General features: G+C 37.1%; 1 protein-coding gene across 1 annotated transcript in view; it reads right to left on the minus strand.

The window, feature by feature from the left end:
• Nucleotides 1-739: 739 nt before the first annotated feature.
• Nucleotides 740-24,846, minus strand: part of KCNN2 (potassium calcium-activated channel subfamily N member 2) — a 71,794-nt gene continuing 47,687 nt past the window's right edge. Inside the window, exons 4-8 of the mRNA XM_049794878.1 lie at nucleotides 24,665-24,806; nucleotides 10,437-10,547; nucleotides 7,799-7,926; nucleotides 3,129-3,198; nucleotides 740-1,257 (exon numbers count right to left, since the gene is read on the minus strand). Coding sequence (XP_049650835.1) covers nucleotides 970-1,257; nucleotides 3,129-3,198; nucleotides 7,799-7,926; nucleotides 10,437-10,547; nucleotides 24,665-24,806 — 739 coding nt within the window. The 3' untranslated portion in view covers nucleotides 740-969. The remainder of the gene's footprint in view (nucleotides 1,258-3,128; nucleotides 3,199-7,798; nucleotides 7,927-10,436; nucleotides 10,548-24,664; nucleotides 24,807-24,846) is intronic.

Here is a 24,846-nt window from a genome sequence, read left to right on the forward strand (position 1 = left end):
TATACTATAACTCTGTGTGTCAGTCATTCACCAGAAACATTAAACACAAAAAAAGGGAGTGGAGAAACTAGCAACCTAACACTTTCAAAACCCAAATAATATTAATGGGAGACTGCCAGCTTGAAAGTGGTGCTTCTGTCTGGACATACTTACCTGGCATAATTATGAGACTCTGAATAAATGAACAGGACTTTACCTGTGCTTTTTGCATGCCAGTAGCTTTACAAATAGTCAGTTTAAAAGATCTTTGCCATGGGCATTGCATAAATAATTTTATATACATAAGTATATATGTATATATATTATCTATGTGTGTGTACCAATGCATGTTAAACAAAAGCCCTAAGAAGATTTTAAAAACCCATAGCGTACTTCATAACTTATTTTCTAGGATAAACTATATTTTTAATTAATCACTTCAGAAATCGAAGCTGTCAGTGACCTTTTAAAATGACTATACATATACAGCACACTGATAGATGAATATTGATTTTTTTTTCCCCCTCCACTGCAAGCAAAGTTTAGAGAATTAGTTTTCATACTGAGAGATAATTATTAAGCTTCAATTTTGATTCTTAAAAGTTTATAATTAGGCCTTTAAATTGTGAGCTTTTTTTAGTTGTTAAGTCCAAGTAAACAAGCAACTATATGCAGAAATTAACCTTTTTATTATATTATATACTGTAGTAGTAAAGTTTGTTTGAAGTGCATGAATAAAAAGTTAGTGAAATTACAGGAGGAACAATCTAATATAGCAATAATAGGTGCATTCACTGTGCATCTGAGAGGAGGAGGGGGGAAAAAAGAAGGGTTTTCACTCATTTTGGCCTAAAATGTGTTCAGGTTTCCAGGATTCTGACATCAGAACCCAGATAACACTGGTTAGAACCATAGGGCTTTACAATAAAAGCTAAAATATTGACCATATGATGGCAAAAAGTCTTTATTTTGTGGTTAACTTATTCTCTTCTAGCTACTCTCTGATGAGGTTGGTGGTGCTGTGGAGGATGATCTCCTTCTTCTTGACAAAGATCGTGATCGTTCAGCACTGTAGGCAACATGCTTATCATAATTCTGTATCTGAGCCTCGAGGAAATCCCTCTGTTGCTGGCTGATTGTCTGGCTAATCAGTCCAGGAAGAGCTTGAATGCTACCAATTAAAGTTTCCAGTTTAGTTTCCAGAGTAACAATTCTCTTCTCAAAATCTTCACTTCTTTCATTTAAGTCCGAAATCATGTCATACATGATGTTTTGAGTCTGAAAGTAGAAGGATGTAAACAAAGGTTTAGAGAGACCTTACAGATACTGTAACAAGCAGCACAACTCTACAAGGGTTTGTAAATGCTTTTGCACTTCACAAAAAAAAGAATATGAATATTATAACAATGTCTAGTCTTGTGAAATAATTTTCCTTGTAGATACAGAATAAACCTCCTACTAAATTTGCTGAGCAGAAATGTAATGTATTTTGAGTAACACTTTAGATGACAAGGTCTAAATGAATTAGACAAAAGACAAGACCTTTTTTGGAAGTTCAGGTTCTTAGAAATGCACCATGCTAAGCTTTGTCAACAGTCAGTTGTGTAAGCCACCAGAAGACCGAAGGCTCCAAAGCTGTGATCCATCCTTGACTCTTCTGTACTTCCTCTGGTTTTAAACACCCTCATTCTTCTAAGCAGAACACAAATGTTGGCCATTTGCTTTCTCCTTAAACTGATGAAGTTTTCTTGAACTGGCTGTAGTAAGAGTAGGTGAGTGGATTGTTTTCGAAATGTAGTGCAAGGAGGAAAAACTCCATTGTATGCTTCTCTGCTTCTGCATTCCCCAGACTATCTACCCTCTACAAAACAATGTTTGGTTACAGCAAGTGTATAGGGTGTACTTTAAAATGCCATAGTGGTCACTAAAAATGTAGTCTGAAATGTGTTATGTCACAGAGACTTGGAACTGGTTAAAAATAATGACTAAATTTCTCCCTCTGATAGCCTAAACTGGATGCAATTCAGTAGACGAACTGGTTGAAGTTTATAAACCATCCAAAGGGAATGAATATTAATTAAATGACTGACTGCCTGAAATGTAAAGCACTTCAGTATCGCATGAGTTTCAATAACCCATTTCTCTGCTCCCGGTTTCAAGATGCTAGCATAACCCTTGAAAACAAAGTAGTCTATGTTAAATAGCATCTGAAAAGTCCTTATCAGTTGTGAGAAGCATTAGACTGAAATGTATTTTCAGCAACCGAAGTTGTCTGGTGGTTCTCTAAAGCAAAAGGGGAGTGAACACTGAAGAGTTTAATCTTTGCTTTGATGCACTTTAAATTGAGGGGGGTTGTAAGGTACCTGAAGAAGTGTACAAGAAACCCTTAGGAAAAGCCCATTAATGCCTCTAATGTAGCCTCAAATTAAGATCAAAGTAACTGTTAGATACTGAGGTCTAATGTGAAACCTGGAATGTTATCAGCTCAGCCCTCTAACTCTCTAGGTATTATTTGATATTAATGAAAAATCCCAGCAAAAATAGACAAGCAATTTGCAACTGAATAGCCTGTTTTACCTCATCTCAAATGGCTTAAAAAAGATTAATAAAGCCTTACAATGTATAGGCAAAGTAGGCAGCTATTACTCATTATAAAAGCTTAAAAAAATACAACCCTAAATTTACTTGTCGAAAGTCACTGCTGCATAACACAACAGGAAGGGAAAACCAGAACCTCTAATTCCAGACTGTGTGAGAGCCTGTGTACTATGGTCCCTCATGGCACAGTCACTAACACTGGATGGGAAATCTCTTTACTACACAGCACTACACTACTACGGCCAACTCACGGTTCAGCATTTACCATGACCACTGCAGTCGTTTCAGGTGCTCTCAGGATCAGCCTCTTAACTGTGAAATCTTTTTCAAATGCACAAAAAAAAAATTTATGGTGCAGTCAAACTTTTGTCAGAGCCATAAACAAGATGTTTTATTCAGTAGGCGTTACCAAAAACCACACACATATTTTCATTTTCTACAAATAACAAACTTGTTAACAATATTTGCATGTATAATGCATAACATTTTCACTTACAAACTCTTCATTTTTGAAAGGATGAATATTAAAAAAACAGTAATTGCCTACTAACCTTTGCTAGGTCCACCAAAGTGTTGGCTTGATCATTCAGCTTCCTTTGTTCCATTTTTACACTTCTTAATCTAAAAAGTGGAATGTTAAGTCAGGTTTTTTTGTGTATGTGGTCACATTAGGATTTCTAAAAAGCATGCACAAAACTTACAAGAGCAAATAACTGCATGGACAATGCCTTGAGTACTTTGTGTAAAGTCAGAATTGGTCATGTGTCTGCTACAATGAGAAGCATGCTTCTTCAACACCGCAAAAAAGGAAAGAGCAAGGGAATGTGATGTCCTTGAGAATACCATTTGCCATGGTCAAAGTTGAATTCAAGAAGGGAGATAACAATTTATCCAGACTATATGAAAGAAAGCCAAAACATTCCTGAAAGCCTCAGTATCGTGACAAGTAGATATAGGAAGAAACATAGAGCAACTGGTTTTCATCATTAATGTTATAGCAATCAAGAATCTTCCCATGCCTACATGACTAGATACAGGTATTAGCCCTGTTCTGTCGGAAATGGATTGGGTTAGCAGGTGTTTGAACCTGATGGAAATACAGTGATAAGTGAGTTTCTCATTACTTTTAAACAGAACTTCCATCTGACCAGCAGCTAAATAGCCAACACACTTGCCAATACATTTGATTTGCTTACATAATTTGTGATTCTAAATATAATTATATTTTAAACTTAAATTAGACATTCCTTTTCAGTGCACTATTTAAACTACAGCAATAGTAGTAGCAGCAAGGGTATATTTTTCTCTTTGATGCCTGCCTATCTGCATTATTATTAGTTATGCACATTCTTTGAAAGATATATACATATATATGACCTTTCTTATGTTTTCCCTGAAACAAAATCCATGTTTTTCAGATTAACTACTAGAGGAGTGGTTTGCAGATGCAATTTTCACAAATAAGCAATTTTGTTCTTAAGTACGAGTCATTTGTTCAACATTTCCCAACTGAGAAATACTCGGACTTTCAGTGACTTTTCTGGTGGCTGGTCTAAGCAGGAAATAGCATTTTTTCAAAAACAACATATCAAGTTATAAACAATGTGTTACAAGATACCATGCAGTCTACTAGTATGTCAAGGGCCAACCAAGCTAACCATTTGGTCAGCTGTCACATGAAAATAAGTTTGGCAGCATTTTGTGGCAGGTGGGTTGCTAATGTATATTCTGCCTATTTCTCAGTGATGGTGTTACTTAGAAAGCTTGTTTAAAGAAAGCCTTTTTGGAGATATTCCAAAATCAGGAAGTTTCTGTTCGTATCTTTAGTTACTGAGCACTTCCTTGCATATCTAGGCTAGCCACCATGAGAAAGTAACTTCTGAAGAGTGAAATATCTTTTAAAACACATGGAAATAAGTGTTAAGGTAGAAATCAATTGTTCACATAAAATTGACATTCCAGTGGCTTGTTACTGGCATGTAATATGCTCTTCTTCCCCTGGAGGCTTCCTTCAGAGCACAACATAAATGCAAACTATGAACTGGAGTTATTCTAAAGCAAAAAATACAGAGTAGTCTCCAAGGTATGGAGTTATATCATCACAGTCTCAGAACAGAATAATTACTCAGAGGTAATGATTTGACTGGAGAATGATAACCCTAGTGTTTTGGTGAGCAACTCTCAATTTGTGGAACATGTGTTTTCTGCTTTTCTTAAGAGTCATTAACTCATCTCTTCGCCAGTTAGTATTTTAATTTTAAAATTCCAAGAAATATGTTGTTATTGTAGCAATACAATTACCAGCCGACACCAACATGATAATTCCTCATGGTAACCAACCCAATACCTATCACAGACTGTAAAAATGTATCTCTAGATAATGGCAAGTCTTTAGCTGCAGCAGCCGGATTTAAAGAAAACTGTCAGACTTTCATTCCTAAATTCATTAAAAGAAAATGTGAAACAACTTAATTTTATGAACTTCACTTATCACAGCAAAAGATCATGATTCTCGATCGCGTTTCCATGGCAGCAATCAGACCACTGAAGTTCACAAATAAAGACTCTATTTTTTGCATGCAGACAGTGGTAAATTCTGCAAATTTAGAAAGGAACAGCTTATACAACTTACTTCCGAGCTCTATTTTCATTTTGTTGAAATAAAGAGACAAAACAAAAGAAAACAAACTGTAAAATATACTAAAACAACCAAATGAGCACAGTGGGCTCGATTCAGCAGGTGGTAAGTCCTAGGGAGTTACTACGTCTTTCAGTTAGTAACTGCCTGAAGTGGAGTCTAATTCACTTGCAATTCATGAAGAAGGAACCTGCAATAGCTTCAAACTTTCCCATTAACTATTATCTGTACATTTTCTTATTCATACCATACATAAAATGTCTTTTAATAGGATCATTTAGACTAATATTTTCACCTTCATCTTATTTAGCGTGCATGAGAAGCAAAAAAGACGCAGACCAGCTGAAGGCAGTTTTAGAGCTGTGACTGTGAGTTTGAGACCGTTACCATGATCTGTTCTGGTTTCTTGTATAAAAGTGGCCCTGAAACTTCACTCCTTTTATTTCTGTCTCCAGTGAAATGGTTGGAAAGGTGAAGGAGGGGGACCAATAAAAAAATAAGAATCCAGAAAGATGGAAAAGAGCCATATACTACCATGAGTCACTTGAGAAAAGTTCAGAGATGCAAAGGAAGAAAAAGTAATTTGCACCCATCTACTCTGCTACAGCTGGAAGAAAGCAAACTGCTAGCGAGCAGTGTTTTCATCCACAGAACATTCTTCAGCATATTAAGAAAATTTTCCTTTTTTTTTTTTTCCTTAAATACAAAACTTTTGGAAATGGGATGCAAAGTGCTGAAGGACAGAGGGAAATGCATTATTAACACAGTTGTTCAAAGTTTGGCTGGCACAGTGAGGAAAAAATTACTGCTGCCACCCTCCCCATCCCACCTGATTAATGAATTTTTAAGGCAGATTCAGAACACCACTTTACATCCTGTGAAGATCTTCTGGGCTTGAATGATACATAAACGTGCAGATCGAGCCTGCTGTGCTTTTTAGATTCTTCTCTGAACATGTGTGTGCGCGCACACACAGACATACACACAGACACACACAAAATAAATAGCAAAGATAAAACGTTAAGGAATAACCTTTGCAAACAAGGATTCGAGTCCAGCAAAGGATGCACAGGACATGCCATCCTCTGTCCCAGAACCTCTGCCACTCCTCTCTGCCTCCCAATCCTTTAAGCTAAGCAGGATGACCAAACTGGGAAAATATACTTTTTATATCCACATAAAAAATGCCTCGCCTTTTGTCGTCTTTCTATTCCTTCAAGTATTTCTGCAATAGCACAGTAAAATTTAATCCTGCAAGTTTGTTAAATATAAGATAGTAATCAAGGTTTATAGACTACTCATACCTTAAGCTTAGCCACCCATTGCTGTAAAACATAGCTATGAATCAGAGAAACAATGACTGTTAGCCTAAATTTACTAAAGGAAATATGGTAACCTGGCCTTTCCTTCCTGTCTTTCCTGCCAGATGACACATAAGTGTTCTTTTCCTGCTGGACGCTTCCCTCACATCTCCTCACAGGCTGGCTCAGACAGATACCTACACTCAAAAGTTATTAAAACATCAGTTCAAAATTAAACTTAATTTATCTACATCTCCCCAGTATCTTACGGAAACTAATTGCATAGGCTGTACAAATGGCTACCTCAGGTAGAGCAGACAAATAGTGGCATGGGTCCTGACCGTTCCTCAAGAAGAATGTGTGGTTCCTGGGGACAAAAGTCCCTTTTAACTCCCATGTAGTCCAAGGAATCGCAACTGAATCATTGTGCAATTCTGCTGGTTTTGATGTGCTTTATGACAAATATGTATTATGAATTTTAGATAAATACTTACAGTCTGGCAATACCATAATTCAGCTTAATCCTACCACTGGCTACAGTTTGCAGGCTTGTTTGCAACCTCTTAAGATTTCAGTAGAGGGGAAGAACTCATGTGAATCATGCCAGAGGTGCTCAAAGGTCACACAACAACTGTTGGCATATAGTCCCATTTTCTAGAACAGATGCCAGGGGTCATAGCTGACATACCAACATTCGATTTTATGCACTGAGACTACATGGTGGAGACAGGCAACTAATTGCTGTTGGGCTGTACAATGATGCTTGATGTATATTCTTTTCATTAAACACTATATACATACTCATAGGCTCTCTTCTATCCCATCATTCTGATTTTAAATTCTTAAAACATCTACTACAAATGAATTTTTTTTTCATTTTCTTCTGTCTATTGTAGCTTGTATCTTACTACCTGTAAGCAAATATGTAACAACAAAGGATAGTCCCAGTGGCAAAAGACAAAAAAAGTCTTAGATAATTCAAGAAGCATGGGAAACTTCTAAAAAAAATACAAGTTTGATTTACCCTAGATTGGACATACACAGCCATCATACTTTTTTTTTTTTTTTTTTTTTTTTGTAAACAGGTAATACAGTAAAACCTTATCTTTTTCTTACTCTGAGAGAAAAATCAACCTCAAGAGCAATGTTCTGTGAAGGGGAGGGGAGTGGGGAGAGAAGGGAGGGGGCAGGATGGGACATGGGGACTAAGAGTGACTATGAGGGAAAGGGAAACTAAGAGAGAAAACACCTGGAGAGGAAAACAAAGCAAAATAGTACTTACTGATGAATAGCTTGCAAGAATTTGCGTTGATGTTTCCTTACTTTCGCATGGTCTATCTTTTTAACCAGCTTTGTGTTTTTATAAATTAACCACGTTTCCCTGAGTACATTGGCCGCTGCATTTTTCACCTGTTTAATAAAAGAAAAACACCAGGCTGACAAAAGTAGCATTATGTCATGTTTTGTCTTTCTGGTATAAACTCTTTCTAAAGCACTTAAAACCCTGCCTAACTGTGGGAAGTGGGGACATCAAGAAGCTGCAGCACTGAGGGCAGAAAGCTGTAACTGGACCAAGGGGACTGTTGAGCAATTTCTGTGTTACTTATAATATTGGGACCAGCTCTCTTTGCATCAGGGAATAATTTGTCTCTCTTTTAAAGAGTTAGCACCATTTGGTGTTTATAGCAATATAAATTACAGTGAGGAAATACTAATGCATTATCTGTACGGTAATTAACTAAATTTATTTAATAGGATCATAAAATTTCTCTCTTTCTTGTTCTATGGTTATTACCTCTTAATTCTCTTAGCAATTTAAGAGTCTTTTAAATTTCAGAGATGTTTGAACATATTTTTTTTCTTTTTTTTTGTTTACTTTTTTATTCTTCTTTCTTTTTTACCATTCTCTGAGGAGATGAAAAAAAATATCTTGTCAATTAATATGGCCAGTGTTCTATTTCATAAGTGCTTTGAATTTTTTTTTTTAAATTAGGCTTTCCATAAAATTTTAAAGGTAAGACCACCTACAGTTCCTTCTTTGGTGCTCCAAAATTTGCTTGAAAACAACAGACAAAGAATTTCAGTGCAATGTTGATTAATGACAGAATGACTAGGCTACTTGCAAACTGTCCTTATTATTCATCTTTATTTTTCCTCCCTCCAAATTTATATGCTGCCAGTCACTGCAGCATCAAAGTTAAGTCAATGTCTAGGTAAAGACATTGCAGGAATGCCATGCAATAGCTCTTCCCAGCAAGGTGTCCCCACCTGGTACCTGTAGAAGTGTTGGAGAACCTCGGTCCTGACTTCAATGGAAGCACAATTACATTTTAGAGACCTCCTCAAAATCTCTACCTAGTCCTTGCATTTCCGCAAGGTATGGCTATCTTCAGGCTGTGAGGAAACCTCTCTAGTAGCCGCGTAACTGATTTGTGACCTGATGCGCATCTCAGATTTGTTTGCTTGGTTTGCTTTTCATGTGCTTTGAGTTTCATGAGTTTGAAGCTACCAAAGCACCACTTGGATACAGTATTAGACTGATATTTAGATTCATATGAAGGATAGCTGAATAAAATAAACTTTAACAGGCACAAATGAACACCAGACTCAAAATCTGGCCAATCTTTACAAAATGTTTTTCTCTCCTGAAAGACACTTTGAACTCAGCTCTCAGATTACACTAGAAAAGTGCCTGTGTTAGGAAGGGACAAATTGCTGTCTGTGGTCTAGTATCAACAAGACCGTAACCGACTCTAGTAGGAGTGTACATCAACAAGTTCTGATAGACACTCCAAGTCGGACACCCTTTATACTTACATGAGAACTGCCTTCCCACTCATCCTTAGTCTTTCCCCACCGTGACTGCCTAGGGGAGATACAGGCTGCTAGTGGTGACCAGCATCGAAACAAGGGAGCCAGCACAACCAGAGCTGTGTGCTGACATGTCCTGGAAACACAGCGTGTAGAGACATGACGCAGCTCTCTGCAGCAGAGGACCCGTGGCAGCGCAGCACTGCACCGCTGCACAGACCGGCGGTGAGTCAGCCAACCTCCTTCCCGCCTGGAGCAGAGCCCTGGTTTCCAACTCAGGCATTGACATCCCTCTCCACACCATCGGTAAGGACAAGCTCTGTTGAGCTCGTGTTGTGACTGTAAGGACCTTCTCCACACTGGCTCGTCTCAGTAACGAAAATTAAACAAATTGAGAGCACTGTGTAGCTCCTGCTCGTTTTCTTGTTCCCTCAACGCTGACCTGTTTTATTTCAATAAAGGATATCTATTGCCATGTTCACTGCATTCTTTCACTTCACAAGATGTTATTGTAATTTAAGTCATATTTCATAACGAAAACTTTAAAATTTCTTTGTATTAATTCTAATGATTTCTAAGGGTCTTTTTTTAAATAACAACCTCTAAAAATATTATTTTCTACAAACATCTTTCAAGGCACTTCAGTACTGTGTGCCGGCAAGTGAACCCTGTGCTGAGTACACAAAGGACTGGAAAGACTGTCTCGCACAAACAATGAATATGTCTTTGTCTTAAGAACATCCTTCATAGCATGAAATTCTTGTATATATCAGTCATTTCACCTCTTTTAGCTACAAAAATTTTATATATTCTCACATGCTGCATGAAAGTTTTTTTTAGTTTAATATAAGTCTTTAGTTTCACAGAATTTAACTGTTGGTTATACCAATTATCTTTCAGGCGCAAGGACCCTCTACAGAAGAGTATTCAAATCCTCAGAGTCTGCCCTCAATTCAGAGAAAAGCTCAAGGCATTCACTTCCTCCTCCTTGCAAAATTGCACCCGTGAAAAAGTTCAGTAGGAGGATGGAGCAGGAAACTATTGAAAACAAATGCAGAAATAAATTAACACACATTTCCTTTCAGTTGTCAATATAAAGTGTGACTTACTCTTTTAGTTAGCTGGGTGTCCATCATGAAATTATGCACATGTTTTTCAGCTTTGGTAAGTTCTAACTTCCTTGCCACCACAGCTACCACCAGTGCAGTGCACCCAGCACCCTGAAAACAATAAAACAAACCCCCAAGATGTTACTACTGCATTTTGCAGAGTTTTTAATTGAAGTTTCTCCTTTGCTGTGGAAGTATGGCAGGCATCAGGTGATTCATCCCTGGTAAATATAGTGAACACGCTACAGCTATTTCAGTTCAGAGTAATAGGAAAAGTCAGTAATTACAGGCTGGTAAACTGTCAAGGCATCAAAATAATTTGTGAGCAGCATCATTTAAAAGTCCTGCTTTTTTTCCTGCAGGTGTTGAAAATTTGAACACATCCCACTTCTAGTGCATAAATAAAGGGGGGGATCAAAACAACTTCTAAACCCCAGGATATTAGTAAAAAAAATGCAGAATACCCTGTTCTTAACAATTGTCTCAAGGTTACAGCAATTGCTAAAGAGGAAATAAGATTAGATTAGTATTTAGCATACAAAAAGAGAAAAGCTTCTTAGGATTTTCTGTAGGGCCTAAAAATAATAATAAATTTTGTATTTAATCACTTTAGTATACTTTCCTGTTGCTCTCTGAGTCCCTCAATGATCTTTTCCTGTAGTATTTCTGCTTATCTTATTACCATTTAAAACAGCACACATACATAAGACCATTTCTTCAAAACTTGGATGAATAAAGTATCAATTTTCTCACTTGTGCTGTGTATATGTATGCGTATGCATGTATATACATTGACATTCATGTTCACAACAGGCCAAAGCCAGCAGGTGCCTGTCCCTTTGAAATAGTGCCTTTATCAGCATTACAAATTTAAATGTTTTTGGAGGCGGGGGGGAGGAAAGGAAAGGAGGCTAAAATGAGCCATGTAATGAAAATCAGTGTCTATCATACACATCTAGAGGTATCATTTACTTTACATTATTAATAAATTCTGCTGCTTTAGTCTTTTTTTTAAAAAAAAAATACCTTTACAGGTTCTTTTTTAAAAAGTACAAAAATCACACTAAATATATGAGGCTGTGTTTAACTTGCAGGGTCACCCTAGTTGTTACTAGATCACCTGATCTAGTTGTTACTGCACCTGTTTCAGTTACTCTCCAGTATAAAGCAATCTCTTGTTGCACATTGAAGCTTACCACATCTTCATTTGCAGAGCTTTCTTCCACTCTTTCTGTATTTCTCCCATTTACTCTCTCTCCATTCCCCACCTCTGTAACTGCCTTACTCTCTCCAGAAAATCCAGAAGAAATCTCTGAATCTAGTTTCCAAAATACAAATTCCACTAATAAACACATAGGGACTGCAAAATACATTAACTCATTGGAAACTCTTATTCACACAGTGTCCTCAAAAAAATGAATCTGTTCTCTGTGCTTACTTACTGAGGCACCCAGTGAATTTTGTGAAAGTCTCCAATTAATTTCTTCATTCCCCTGGTAGATTGTTCCAAGAAATCCATCTGCTCCCTCACAAACACCTAATTCTCTGCAATTAGTTCTCACCTATCACAGCTTCTATCCCCAACCACTCTCAACATTCCCTTCAATAAGTCCTTTGTAATTTTGCTGCATTTCCTGCTTCTCTCCCATCCTCAATACTAAGCTTTCTAGCTTTGCTCTCCCTCTGTTCTCCAACCCTGAGCCAACAGAAGTACATGAAATTTACTTGAAGTCTTGCTCTCTCCATGAGATGACTCAAAATGGGGCTGTAAGTTCCTTTGCTTCTCCACATCCCACTAAGAGTTAAAAAAGAAGACAGCCAATGCAGCTCAAGGCACTTCAGAAATGCATCGAGCCTTCTGAGGACTAGGCAGGAGATGCTCTAGTACATGCCCTACCTCCCCAGAAAATAGACAGCTCTCCTTTAGTATCCTTCCTGTGAAGGAGGGCAGGAGGGAAGTGCTAATACGTATAAGACTTCTCTGCAGGCAAATAAATAAATTACCCCATACAATAGCAAGAATATGGAGAGAAAAGTAGACATCTTTTCTCCCAGTATGTCCGGATAACTGGGGCCAGGTGTTGATTTAATGACATAGATTGAGTTCTGCCTGTTTACAGCAAAAATGCTAAAATGGAACGAGATTATTGATATAGACACCAGTGGCAAAATGGCACAAAACAGCTGTTTATGCCAAGTTACCAGGGGAGAGAAATATTAGGTCCCCCTTCCCAGCCCCCCACAAAAAGGCTAGAGGAACGGTGACAGACAAAAGGAATATGGTTTGAGTTGAAATTATTCCAGCCTTTGAGATTAACTCTCATGCTTTTTCAGAGCGGCACAGCAGTTATAAGGGCCAAACACTGTTAAAAACAGCAGGTTTATATCTCACATGAAAAAAACTGCCTGCAGCAGCAGAATACTGTCACTGGCAAGCTATGACAATCACCTCTATAGTGTATATGCACTGCTATCTTCCTTATCTCCAGCACAGCTTACTGCAACAACAAGATATTCTAGGTTTGGGTTACCCCTCTTGGCTTTGTGGGATATGATGAGATCTCAGGATATGAAAATGAGCTCTTTTATCATTTCTGCAAAAGAAGGAAGTATTCTACTATCTGCATGTTTACATTTTGCAGTACCTTGAAGGAGAACAAATTATGCTCATTCTTTAAACAACTAACAGCTTACAGAAAGAAGACTGAAATTCCACTTAAGGCACATGATACTAATTAATACTTTAAGTTATGGTGCTCTGCACTATTATATGGCTCCCCTACAGATCTCAGCATCCTTAAAAATACTAATAAAGTGAGAATTATTCAAATTATGGAAATTAAATAGAAGCAATACAGTTACTTTAAAATGGTAGCACTGTAAGATCTTACTTGCCCTGTTTTTGAATATCCTGATTCACATGAAAACCAGTATGTTCAGGGCTTTTTTAAAAATCAATACTACATAATGCAGCAGCTACTTTTTTACTAAAATTACTTAGGCTACATAAAAGCACCATGATAATTATTTCAGCTGCAAGAAGGGTTCTTTTGAGAATAAAACTCTAAAAAGTCTTATATTTGATTACTGCATTTTATAATTTCCAACATCATTCTTTTTATCCTGTTTTGAAGTAAATAATAAACTAAATCACTGCTTCAAGCTCTTGCTTAACTTTCAGGGGAATTATATATAATACAAAAGAAATTAAAAATGCAGGAATGTATATATTTTCATTATCAAAGCAGTAATTAATTCTATTTGGAATTTGCACTCCTCAGTCAGCCCCCGTCCACCTTTTGCATTACAGAGTTATTGTACTGTATTTTGGCTTGGTAAGCACCCTGATTTTAAGGGCGCTTAGGACCTGCATTATGTCAAAATTTGAGGAAAAAGAGAATGACATAATATTCATAATGTTCCCTCATCAGTCCACTGCAGCTTTAGCTAGAGATACATGTATCTGGAAGCCACCAACTTCCACCCCATTGAACAGTTGGAACAGTTCATTCAAAGTGTGGCTAAAGTAAAAGATGAAAAAGCAAGTGTCAGATTTCAAAGAATTGAAAAGCACCAGTTTGTGCTAGTTAGTAAATGTTCATAACTGTCTACATCAGAACAAGCCTATTTCACAAGAAAGGGAAAAAATGGCCAAAAAAATTTATTAATTGATGCTGACTATTCAGGTTTTCAGTGATTTCAGGCAAATTTGAAAAACACAACAATTCTGCTTTCACGGTTTCTCCAAATTGCAGAATTCTTTTTCTATGCAGAAAAGTTTTCTCTGTGTTCACATGAAACGAAGCATTGAACAGTTACAAGCTGTGTTGACAATTTAGACACAGGTGTTAATAACCTCGACACAAATTACTACAACACACACGGTGTAAGCAACTTGGGCAAGCCAAAGTTAAAGTTTTACTATATTGCTCATTTGATCCATTTAATGGAAACAGGTAATAACAGAATTAACCATCCATTAATCTGATTTCTTTCAAGTACTCTGTGATCAAGGGTTTGTCAGCAACCACCAGTTTTAAAAGCTGATCTACCCTAATTTTTCTCTTTTTCAGAAAGCATGTAGAGGCTGAACAAACTTATCTACTAAACCAGAAGCCCTTAAGGATCACAGATTTAAAAACGTGCTTCTCTAAAACAAGACCAGGATTCCGCCGATGAGCTGAGCAATGCCTATTTCCTATTTGCAAGGATCTGAAGATCAAGCATGTGAACCTCATCCTGAATGCAGGATATTTCTTGCTTGATATGAACTGGTGTGTATTAGTCTTCAGTAAAAGCAAGAGTCTGAAAACAAACATATGACGCATCCTCAATCTTTCAATTGGGCAAAGCAACAAACACTGGACTGCAGTGGCATCAGATCTCTGACGGTGATGTAAAACTTCCATTTGTGAGCAGTACAACCTCGAAGCATAAGGCCTGCCGCTTTTTATGCTGGACAGAACTCCCCTTGACTGTCAATCCATCCTGTATGAAAACACTTTGATGCGTCTGCAGACAACTTTAGGATGTTCTTCATATCTTAAATTCTAAACATGCTGCTCCTGTTCAGGTCAAAGAACGATGCCTTAAGTTCAAATGCTCATGTAGGCAAGCAATAGTCCATGAAAGCCCTCCTTCAGTACCCTCTTTGCTGCCTAGAATCCAAAGTGAGTTGCCCTGATAGAAGTAAGTGTATTAAGTGTATGTGGATATATGACTCACATATATACTTAGGTATTTGTTAAACACTAGTAGGCTAATTATTTTCTCAGTTACACAAGCCTAAATGATGACCGATATTCCTTAGAAAACAAATGGGAGAATGGACTAAGTTGAGGGAAAAAATAAAATGTCAACAGGCATTGGCTTTTTGACGTCAAGCCCACACTATCTGAAAACAGCAAGAGAAGAAAGGTGAAATTCATTGTATTTTAAGTTACACTTTAAATTTAGCAACTTTAACATGCTTAAACACACACTTCAGAACAAAATAAACTATTACTTGGTGTTATCTTTCACTTTACCCTTAGGCATCATAAACTGGAACTTTCCCTATCTGTCTGCACAGTCTCTCCCCTTGGTACTTAGTTCTGAATTACTGCAAGCTTCCTTTCATCTGCTTTAAGAAAGCAAATTTATCTCTTTCTTAGCCGTATCAGAGATTGCTGCAATGGTTATTTTCTTTGCCCATCATTTTTACTATGTTACTGTGCTCTGTCCATTGATTCCCTTCTCTATGGCATCACATATAGAACATTTGTCCTCAACTGCAATATTTTATGACTCCAGGCTCTTCCATCTCATGCATTTGAGCTCTAATAAGCCCTTTCAGACAAAATCCTTTGCATCATCTCTTGACTTATGAAAAGCTCCCTGGAAACATGTACAAATTTAATATATAGTTTTCTTTCAAATTCCTCTCCTTCTTTTTTAGGATTTTACTTACTATAAAGCCTAGCAAAATCAGTGAAGGTACTGAAGATTCTGGTGTGCCAAGATCACTTGTTTTTATCCTACATAATGCCTCCTTGTTCCCCACTTTCTTTGCTATATGGAGATGGTAAACTGTTCAGGAATTTGGACTATATAATTCTACTGTCTTTATACAGTACTGGTACAGTACTGGATCAGGTTTTATGAGTCCTGAAGTGCTACAAGAATATAAATGACAATAAAGATAGATGGTAGGTCTGTATTAACCAATTATACCGTACACATTACAGTACTAGACCTGACTTTGCCTTTGTTCTCCTCCAGATCCTGCTGTGACTTGCCGAGATTATGTATAAATACACTTACTATATACTATACCAGCTGAGATGCCTTTAGCAGTCTAATCACAGTCCTCTGTCCTCTTCACTGATGCAGCCCACCCTGAGCTTTCTGCTGTCATCATCAGAACCGCCAGACCAAAGCTGACTAACTTAAAGTTACCGCAGAGAATTTCACATCATGGCAAATCACAGCAGACATAGCCATGGCAGATGGTGTTGCCGAAAGTATCCAGTGAGGGTGAGGCTATGAAATTTGGATGAAGACAATGCCTTTCCTACCACTCACAAGTGCCAAGACTCAGGGTTCACACTGGTGCAATACACACTGATTGCAAAACTGCAGAGTTCAGGCTTAAATAAAGTTTAGCATTTATATCTAACATTCTGGTAAAGGTCCAGTTTTAGTGATAGCCAAAGAGAGGTCCTTGCAACTCTTCAACTAAAGGGTTATCTAAGGCAAAGAGTGGTTAGCACTGGCTGATAAGCTGTACTGAAAATAGCATTTGGTCAGCAGAGAAACCCTGTACTCTAATCAAATGACTCTGGCATTTCCTCTTGGTTCATTCTTTGGTAAGGTTCCAAAATAACTTCACAAGATAACAATGAATTGAGCCATTTCTGCAACTACCTGGAGGTCATATATATGCCTGGAGGGTTCTAATGGTGCGAAAGGAAGCAATGCTGTATCAGCGTCTCAGCTGAAAGTCTCCTGGCAGCTTTGGTTTACTGGACTGGAAGTGAAGTGCAGTCTGTAGTGCTATAGTGGTCACAAAAATGTCCTGCTATACTTGCCTGTAGCTGAAAGAAGGCAGTTGCCACATTTCTTGCTCACTTCCCTTGGGATCCACTGAGGGAGAGAGAAGGTCCGCTTTGCAGACATATGGTTCTGGTGGGAAAGTTAGCTCTGCACCAGAAAAGGCACAACATTCCTCCTGCTGCTCTGCGTAAAATGAAAATCCTGTAAGAATTTAAACAGGCATTTTGTTCATTTGGGTCTCTAGAAGGTGGACTTAGAGGTCCACCAGGGGAGGGGGGGAAAAAAAAAAAATCTAATCTTGCTTGAAGTAAAAAAATACTCTCCATAACAAGCAATACAAAAGTTGAGGGAGGAATCCATCCACAAGACAGACCGAGGCTAAGGAAATGGTGTTGTATAAATGTGGTTTTGCATTTGTCATTGTTTACTGGGAGAGATGTGTAACTTTGCAACACAGAAACAAAACAGGATGAGTAATAGGACAACTATGCCATCTCAGCCAAAAAGGTGACTTAAAATAGTTTTCCATTATTTATACTTTCATATATTCAGTATTTGCCTGGCTACTATTGTCTTCAGTGGAGTTTGTCTGCGCCACAGCTAGAATTTTATTGCAACATTTAAACTTCTAATCTATACAACAGCAGATGACCAGATTCCTTTACTTCTAATTAGCCCATAAAGTTTTTAGCAATGTTGCAAAAATAAAAATTATGAAGAGCATTAAATGTTATACAGACATAGGAAATTGATTAAATACTCTCAGACGCAGTAATGGGTAATCATAGTGGGGGTGAAGTAAACTCCTTTTCTTGAGTAATGCAAGCTGGGTACCAAGAAAGGCTTCTGGGACAGCACAGAAAATGCTGATTTATAAAATGAAGACGATCTCTCTTCTGCAGGGGAACCTATAAATGATAGTAGTGTTAACTCCAAGAAGCCCAAGAACTGAATGCACCCTGGTGGCTTGGCTCCTGGGAAACCTTCAGTGGTTATAACAGCTAAAAAACCCCTGGAGATCAAGACAGTTTCTATCAATGTGCAAAAACCCTTTTTGCTGAGCAAGAAGGTGAAATCTGATCTCACTAAATGAGCAGGCTCAACAGACTACAAGGCTGATGGGAAACATTACTTTAATAATTCAGGATGTCAGCTACCGATGATGTTCTTGTCCAACACCTGTCTTGTAAATACAGAAGTTTCATGAGACTACATGTGAAAGTATATTAAAATTGCGTTTTAAATCTGAAGTTATTGCAGATGATATTACATTTTTTCAAAATAAAGCAGAAGTTTTGCTGTAACAGTCATCAGCTCCCATCATGTCCATGTAAACAAAGATATCATGGGACAATTGCTGTTCATTCTAGGCAGGAACTAACTGTCTTTGAACTTGCTGAAATGCATCCGTAACTCCTAGCTAGACCTAAGTGGAAAACAGTTCCCCTGGCCTCTGACACTTCAAAACTTTCCCTGCTCTACTGGTATGAACTGAAGACCTTCCAAGGGAGGTTTTTTCTCTTAATTTTTCTAATTCTAAAACAGGGTTACACCTTCCAGGAGATTCTGTTTACTCATATGGAGGTAGAGCCTCTGCCATTCCCTCACATTTCAGATTACTGCCCTAGCTGCCACTACTTCATGGATCACTCTCTGGAGATTCTCAACTCAATTTTGATAATTTATTTTTCTTTACTTCAGTTAGAAATTTCATCCCAACAAGCCATAGCCATAAAATAATCCCAAACTATGTTTGTTCCTTACTAAAGGTTCCACTTTGGCAATCTGGTGTGCTGGAACAACAATAGTAGAGGAGGTGAAGAATTTCTGAGCAGCCCAACTTTTAATAGCTTCAACCCTGATAATTCAAGCATCATTAACTGTCTTCTCCATATTACGTTTCTGCTTGACACACTGTCCAGTTAGGTTGTATTATGTTAAAAGGAATAAACACTATCTGTTCTGAATCCTGATGTCACTTACATTTATTATTCTTAGAACCAACTGAATTAAATTCTACCATATATCTGACACATGGACCCAAGATGCTACCAATTTGTATGAAACGCTTTTCATATTTTCCTGTACTCTTGGGGAACTAAAAACTGAGCTGTGTTCTAGATTTTTTAAATTCCTCTAGCAGGCTTCTTATCCATGAAACTATTGACCGCACTGCTCTGACCTTTTACTACCACATACTAGAAATTATAAAAATACTATAGATTCTTGATACATGTGCAAACTGTTTGAGGTAAACCTTTAAATAGCAATAAAATCCATTATTCTTTTACTGTTATTACAGTAAATTGAGTTGCTTCTATCAGTTCAACCATATTTATCTACTCACAAAGCAGGATATTAATCATACCTTTTCAGTTCTTTGAGTGTAATTCAAAATACATTACTGTGTTTCATAAACAATTATGTGTTTCTGCAACTCATTACAGAATTAAACAATGTAAACAAACATTTTCATAAAAATTCCCACATTTTTTAGGCATTATTACGCAAAGTAGTTTATGACCTCTTTGTACATTAACCATACAAAGTTCTATAAAATAATTTTCATATATCATTGCTCAAATCTTATGTTTTTCTTCGTCTTCTCTTTTTCAGGAATCATCATAGATGATCTGCAGCCAATGTTAACTATGAAGATAGAATCTACTTTTTTCTCTTTTTTTTACAATCTAGTAACCATTAAATTTCAAAGATGTTACAGTTCAGATTTTGCTACCAACAAAAATCATATGGATGAAAACTATACTACTCTAGGTGTCATGTTCCTCTTGTAGATAGTTCTCTGTATTTGTTGGTAAGACCAGGCTGAGTCTGAGACAAAACTGTATGCACAAACACCACAATTTAACCTTAGATGAAGAGTCCTCTATCCTCATAGCAAAAGCACCTCATCCTTGTCACTTCTTTCATGATGCATAGGAAAGGAATTGTGATTCTTTTGAACTAAATGCAGACTTCCGCAAGGACATTAAAAGCTGCAGTGTAAGAAGCTTTAAAATCAGATCTGATTAATTTTTGATTCATGATTTAGAACTAATAAAAACTAGTGTCTGTAAGGCCAGATTGTACACATTGACTGCATTGTGACTACTCTAATAAGAATTCTTCACCTATATGAGTGGTGTTCAAATGCTGTAGTTAAAAGGTGCTACTTAAAAATTTTCCAAAAGAAACATCTAATCTTGTCCACCTTTATGATGTAAATTTAAGAAAACTTCACTAATTTATTTGGTTCTTTCATAGGCTTAACTATCTCTTTGGAGTTCATTTCAATAAGAGAAGCATTTAAGCTGCACTGTCAGGATTAGGAAGGCAGACATTCTGAAATAACAGCTATTTCATTAAAATCAATCTTCATCCAAGCTATAGCCAACCACCCTGCGCATCCTTGACAGAAAAATTGCAACTCATCCATTTTATTGTAGCAACATAGGTTTGACCTACTAGTTCTGCATGTCTGCTTCTAACTGTTGGCAGTTGGCTCTGCAGGAAGATTCTGCATCCTTAACTTTGCATCATATCATAAATGCACTAGCTCACCACATAATGCTGGATGTGAAAGGAAGAGTCCTTCCCAAACCTTGCAAGAAAACCTTGTATTTGGAGTTGGAAGAATGAATTGCCATTATTTTATCTTGCATAGGTACAAGAGCTTAAAAAGATCCATAAAAATTATCCATCTCATAGTCAATAATTATGTATCTTCTCATACCTTCTCACACTTGCCCCCTCCTTTGACTTCTACCAATTTCTACTTCCTTCCTTTAAATTTTTGCTAACTTCATTATACTCCTCATAAAGCAAGGAAACTTTGGCAAATCACTCTAAGGCCCTAACTCCAAAAAGGCATTAAGGAGGTTGAAGTGCTGCCTATATAAGCAGGTCCACTTAGCACCAGCACAAAGTGCTCCAGCTGTAGCTGAGCTCAGCCTGCTGACCAGGATCTGAGATATCTGCTTAGGTGTGCACTGACAACCACGGATGGCATCTTCAGTGGGCAGACAAAACTCCGATGAACTGCATGGCATGATGAAGATGCCATAGGTCTCCCAATCTCTATATCCAGTTCCAATAACAGTGACAGCACTCATATTTCTATCCATCCATCACACTCTTGCAGACCTACCTAATGTATACAGAGGACAGAGGACACATTTGCTATCTGATTTATAGTCTACTCGGCCCATAGTCTACTATTGCTGTTTAATGAAATCTCATTGGAAAAACACTGATACATAATTGAGTTGAGGTACCCAGTTCAGTTTCATGTGCCTGTCTGTGAAGCGTCTCTGCATTAATCCATGCCCCAAAATCCATATTGCACTGTGTCAGTATTTTCATTAATGTTTCACATATTTAAGTGCTTTTCAAGGTGAAACCCTTAATTGTTCAATATGACAGTACATAGTTTTTCACTATTTGCCTTCTTTGTTCACAGTTTGTTTCTGGGGTTTTTTGGGGGTTTTTTGGGTTGGTTTTGTTTTTTTTTTTTTTTTTTTTTTTTAAATTCTAATACATTAATCAGACTTCTTCAGCTTTTTTCCTTTTGGTATAGTCTGAAAAAGCGTAAAGATTTTTCTATTTTCCAGAAGTGTAGATTTGCAGAATTTAAAAGACATCACTTGAACCAGTGCCTCAAGATTGCAGTAGCTGCAGTTTCAATAGCCAGGACAACTTGGTGCCATCAGCAAACTGCATAAAGTCTACTCCCAGGCTGGAGCACAACACAGGGTTCAGCCTGAGCAGTCCGATTTCCATCACACAGAAAGCAGCTCCTGAGCCAGAAGTGGGAGGACAGCCAGGGCACCTGCGCTCTCCCTTCACTAGGGTCAAGACACCAAAGGACCCCTCCATGGGCCACCAGTTTTGCAAAGTCAATATTAACTCTTCAGTGGGCTGTGTAACTACTCTTGTATTTACAAGTACTTCTATTTACTCTCCCTTCCACTCTTTTTAAACAGGGACATTATCTGAAAGCAAAAACTCAGTGGTATTTGGTATTGATCACACCAATCCAACAATGTATTTGCTACTTCAGATGCGAGGGAATTACATCTTCCCTCTTAAAATCACATACACGGTTTCATTTTATTTGTTACATTCATTCAACAATTATCCAGTTGTATCTTTTAATTAGACCAGCAACAACTCCTATTGAAATAAAAATCAGTAAGTCTGGTTTTTTTAGGATCTTATCTATTCCACAACAAACAATTAGTTACTGTACAAGTTTCAGAAGAGTAGCTGGTTTTAAAGAATTCTATTCAACACCTGTAAGCTTTTTAGTATTGCAGGTTAGGCTGGAAGATAGTTCATTATTATGTTCACTGTTTCATACTTCATATCTTTCAGATCCTTTATTAAAAAAAAAAAAAGAAAGAAAGAAAAGAGTAATTTCAAATCTGACTTTCTCCGATCGCTCCATAATGTTTTTCTCAAAGGTGATGTTTGCCAAAGCCATACCATGGATGTCCTTAAAAATGTAATTAGGGGTCAGGCTTTCAGTATTGTTTTACCTATCAACACACACTAGCTACCTGGCTTGTGTTTTGGTTAAGAATGCTTTCTGTCTCTGGAGGTATATATCCCAAATTCATTACCATGAGATTCTGATTGGAGCCTTGGTCCTTCCAAAGCAGCTGCAGAATTTTTAATCATAAAAAACAATCAAAGACATGAAGGTGTGTATTATCCATACATTTTATAAGTCTAATTTTCAACAGAATCTTGTTTCAGTTGTGCAAAAGAAACTCTATGTGTGCAAATGGTAAGTATTAATCAGTACTTTAGTTTTTCACCAAAGCAATGGAAGCACCTGCTATAAATAATTTTACATCTGAATCCAAATGGTGCTATCATAAGCAAAATGACAAATACATCTTACAATTTCAGCTTCTCTGTGGTTCATTCAGAGGCATATAGAATAACACTTGCAATAATCTGGAGTCTGTTTTTCTGATTTTATTTTTACCTTGTTTTCATCATAATAAAATCATAAGCCTACCCACAGGTATTCAAAGTTACAGTCCAGATGCTTCTATCATTTGCACAGTATAAGTGCAATAGCAGTGTGAAACCTATGGATGATTAGTATCAAAACTACTGTTCTCATCGCACTTTTTCAGGCCTTTGAAGATGCTAGATTTCTGTTACTGTAAGGTTTTTTTCATAATGAAATGCTGAAAAGTGCTGAACAATTTGAGAGAACAAAATAATCTGTACCTGCATCTTCAAGTATTTGCTTCTTATTTCTAAACAGTGCTTGGGAAGAAGGAAAGCTTTATAACAGGGTTCTGTCCCCATTCTGTACATCCTCGTGGCAATATATACTGTTTGTCCTCCTTTTTTCCTAATCAACTTATGACCATGTTTTATTCTCTCTGGCACCAAAATCCAGCTCAGAAAGAGCAAAGGCAAATACCCCAGAAGATGGCAGATGTGAGCTTAGCCAACAGCCTTTAAAAAAGCCTTCCGAGTCATTCCTCTGCTTTCAGCCTGTACAAACTCTGTATTGCAAACTCTGTATGTAAGGAGAAATGCATTTGCCACCACCGGCAAAATGTACTGGAAGTCTTTCTCAATAAAGGCCAATGGCCTGAAACCTGTCAGATGTTTTGGTTTTTTTTTTTTTTAAAAAAAGACATTTGAAAAAAATTGTTCAACATTACAAAATTGAATTGATTTATTTTACTCTTTGGACAAAAAATACACACCTATAAATGAAAATTTTACTAAAACACCTGTTCAAAAGGGGCAAATATTTGATTGCTTTCAGCCATAATCCCAATATACCTGTTTTAACAGAGGTAGATATTGGAGCTGCATTACTTATAATCAATGGCAAAAATTCAGAAACAAATATGTATCTTACTGTTATATACAGTATATATGATGCTCATTCTGCCCTTCACATTCACAGGGATTGATACAAGTAAAAGTGGCAGCCTGAAGCTTCTTTACTTCTGATTTAGTGTATATATGCATAAATTTCCCAGATATTTTAACACATCACCTTGTTCCCTGCCTAACGTTGACCAAATGGTGCAATACAGAAAAGTTAAAACCAGACATGAAGTACAGTTAATAAATATATACTGAATATGCATGCACTAACAATTGCTGCATTGTATCAATGGTAACAAAAACTCTTACAGTGAAAACTGCACTACGCAAATCCACTTACAGCAATGGAATGCTATGGGTAGTACATTATTAGACTTATAAGAAATAGAGTAGAAAACTATGCTCAAGCAAAATGCTTTAGCATATTAGCCACCATCACATTTCTTTGTTTGTGAGTAACTTAATTTTAAGAAACAAAAGTCAGAATGGGGGATTCATTATTAGTACTGTCCAATTACACACGTCCAAAGATAATCGAGAAAACTTGATACCTTAACATTTAATGAAAGACTCTATTGAGATTTTGAATCTGCAAATTATGTCAGGGTGGAATTTATTTCTCTGTTTTTCATTACACAGCTGCTAAATTTTACCTAAAGAAAACCCCTCCATTCCATTACCAGGAATGAAAGACCATACGAATGGTGTGAGTAAGTATATGTACTCTACAAGCCAGTAAATAAATATTTCTTTATGACTTCTACAAGTTCCAGGATTAATTGCAGCAAACTTAATATTAATATCCAGTGAATAAATTCAGAAACACTCACCATAATTCCAGTGAGTAAACAGACTCCTTTCCCACAATATGTATTAGGTACCATGTCACCATATCCAATGGATAGAAAAGTTATTGAAATCAACCACATTGCTCCAAGGAAGTTGCTAGTAACATCCTGTTGATCGTGGTACCTGAAAAGAAAAACAATTTCTTTGTCATGAAAACTTTTGT

Source organism: Accipiter gentilis, chromosome Z (genome assembly GCF_929443795.1).
Source record: "Accipiter gentilis chromosome Z, bAccGen1.1, whole genome shotgun sequence".
In the NCBI taxonomy this organism is placed as follows: domain Eukaryota; kingdom Metazoa; phylum Chordata; class Aves; order Accipitriformes; family Accipitridae; genus Astur; species Astur gentilis.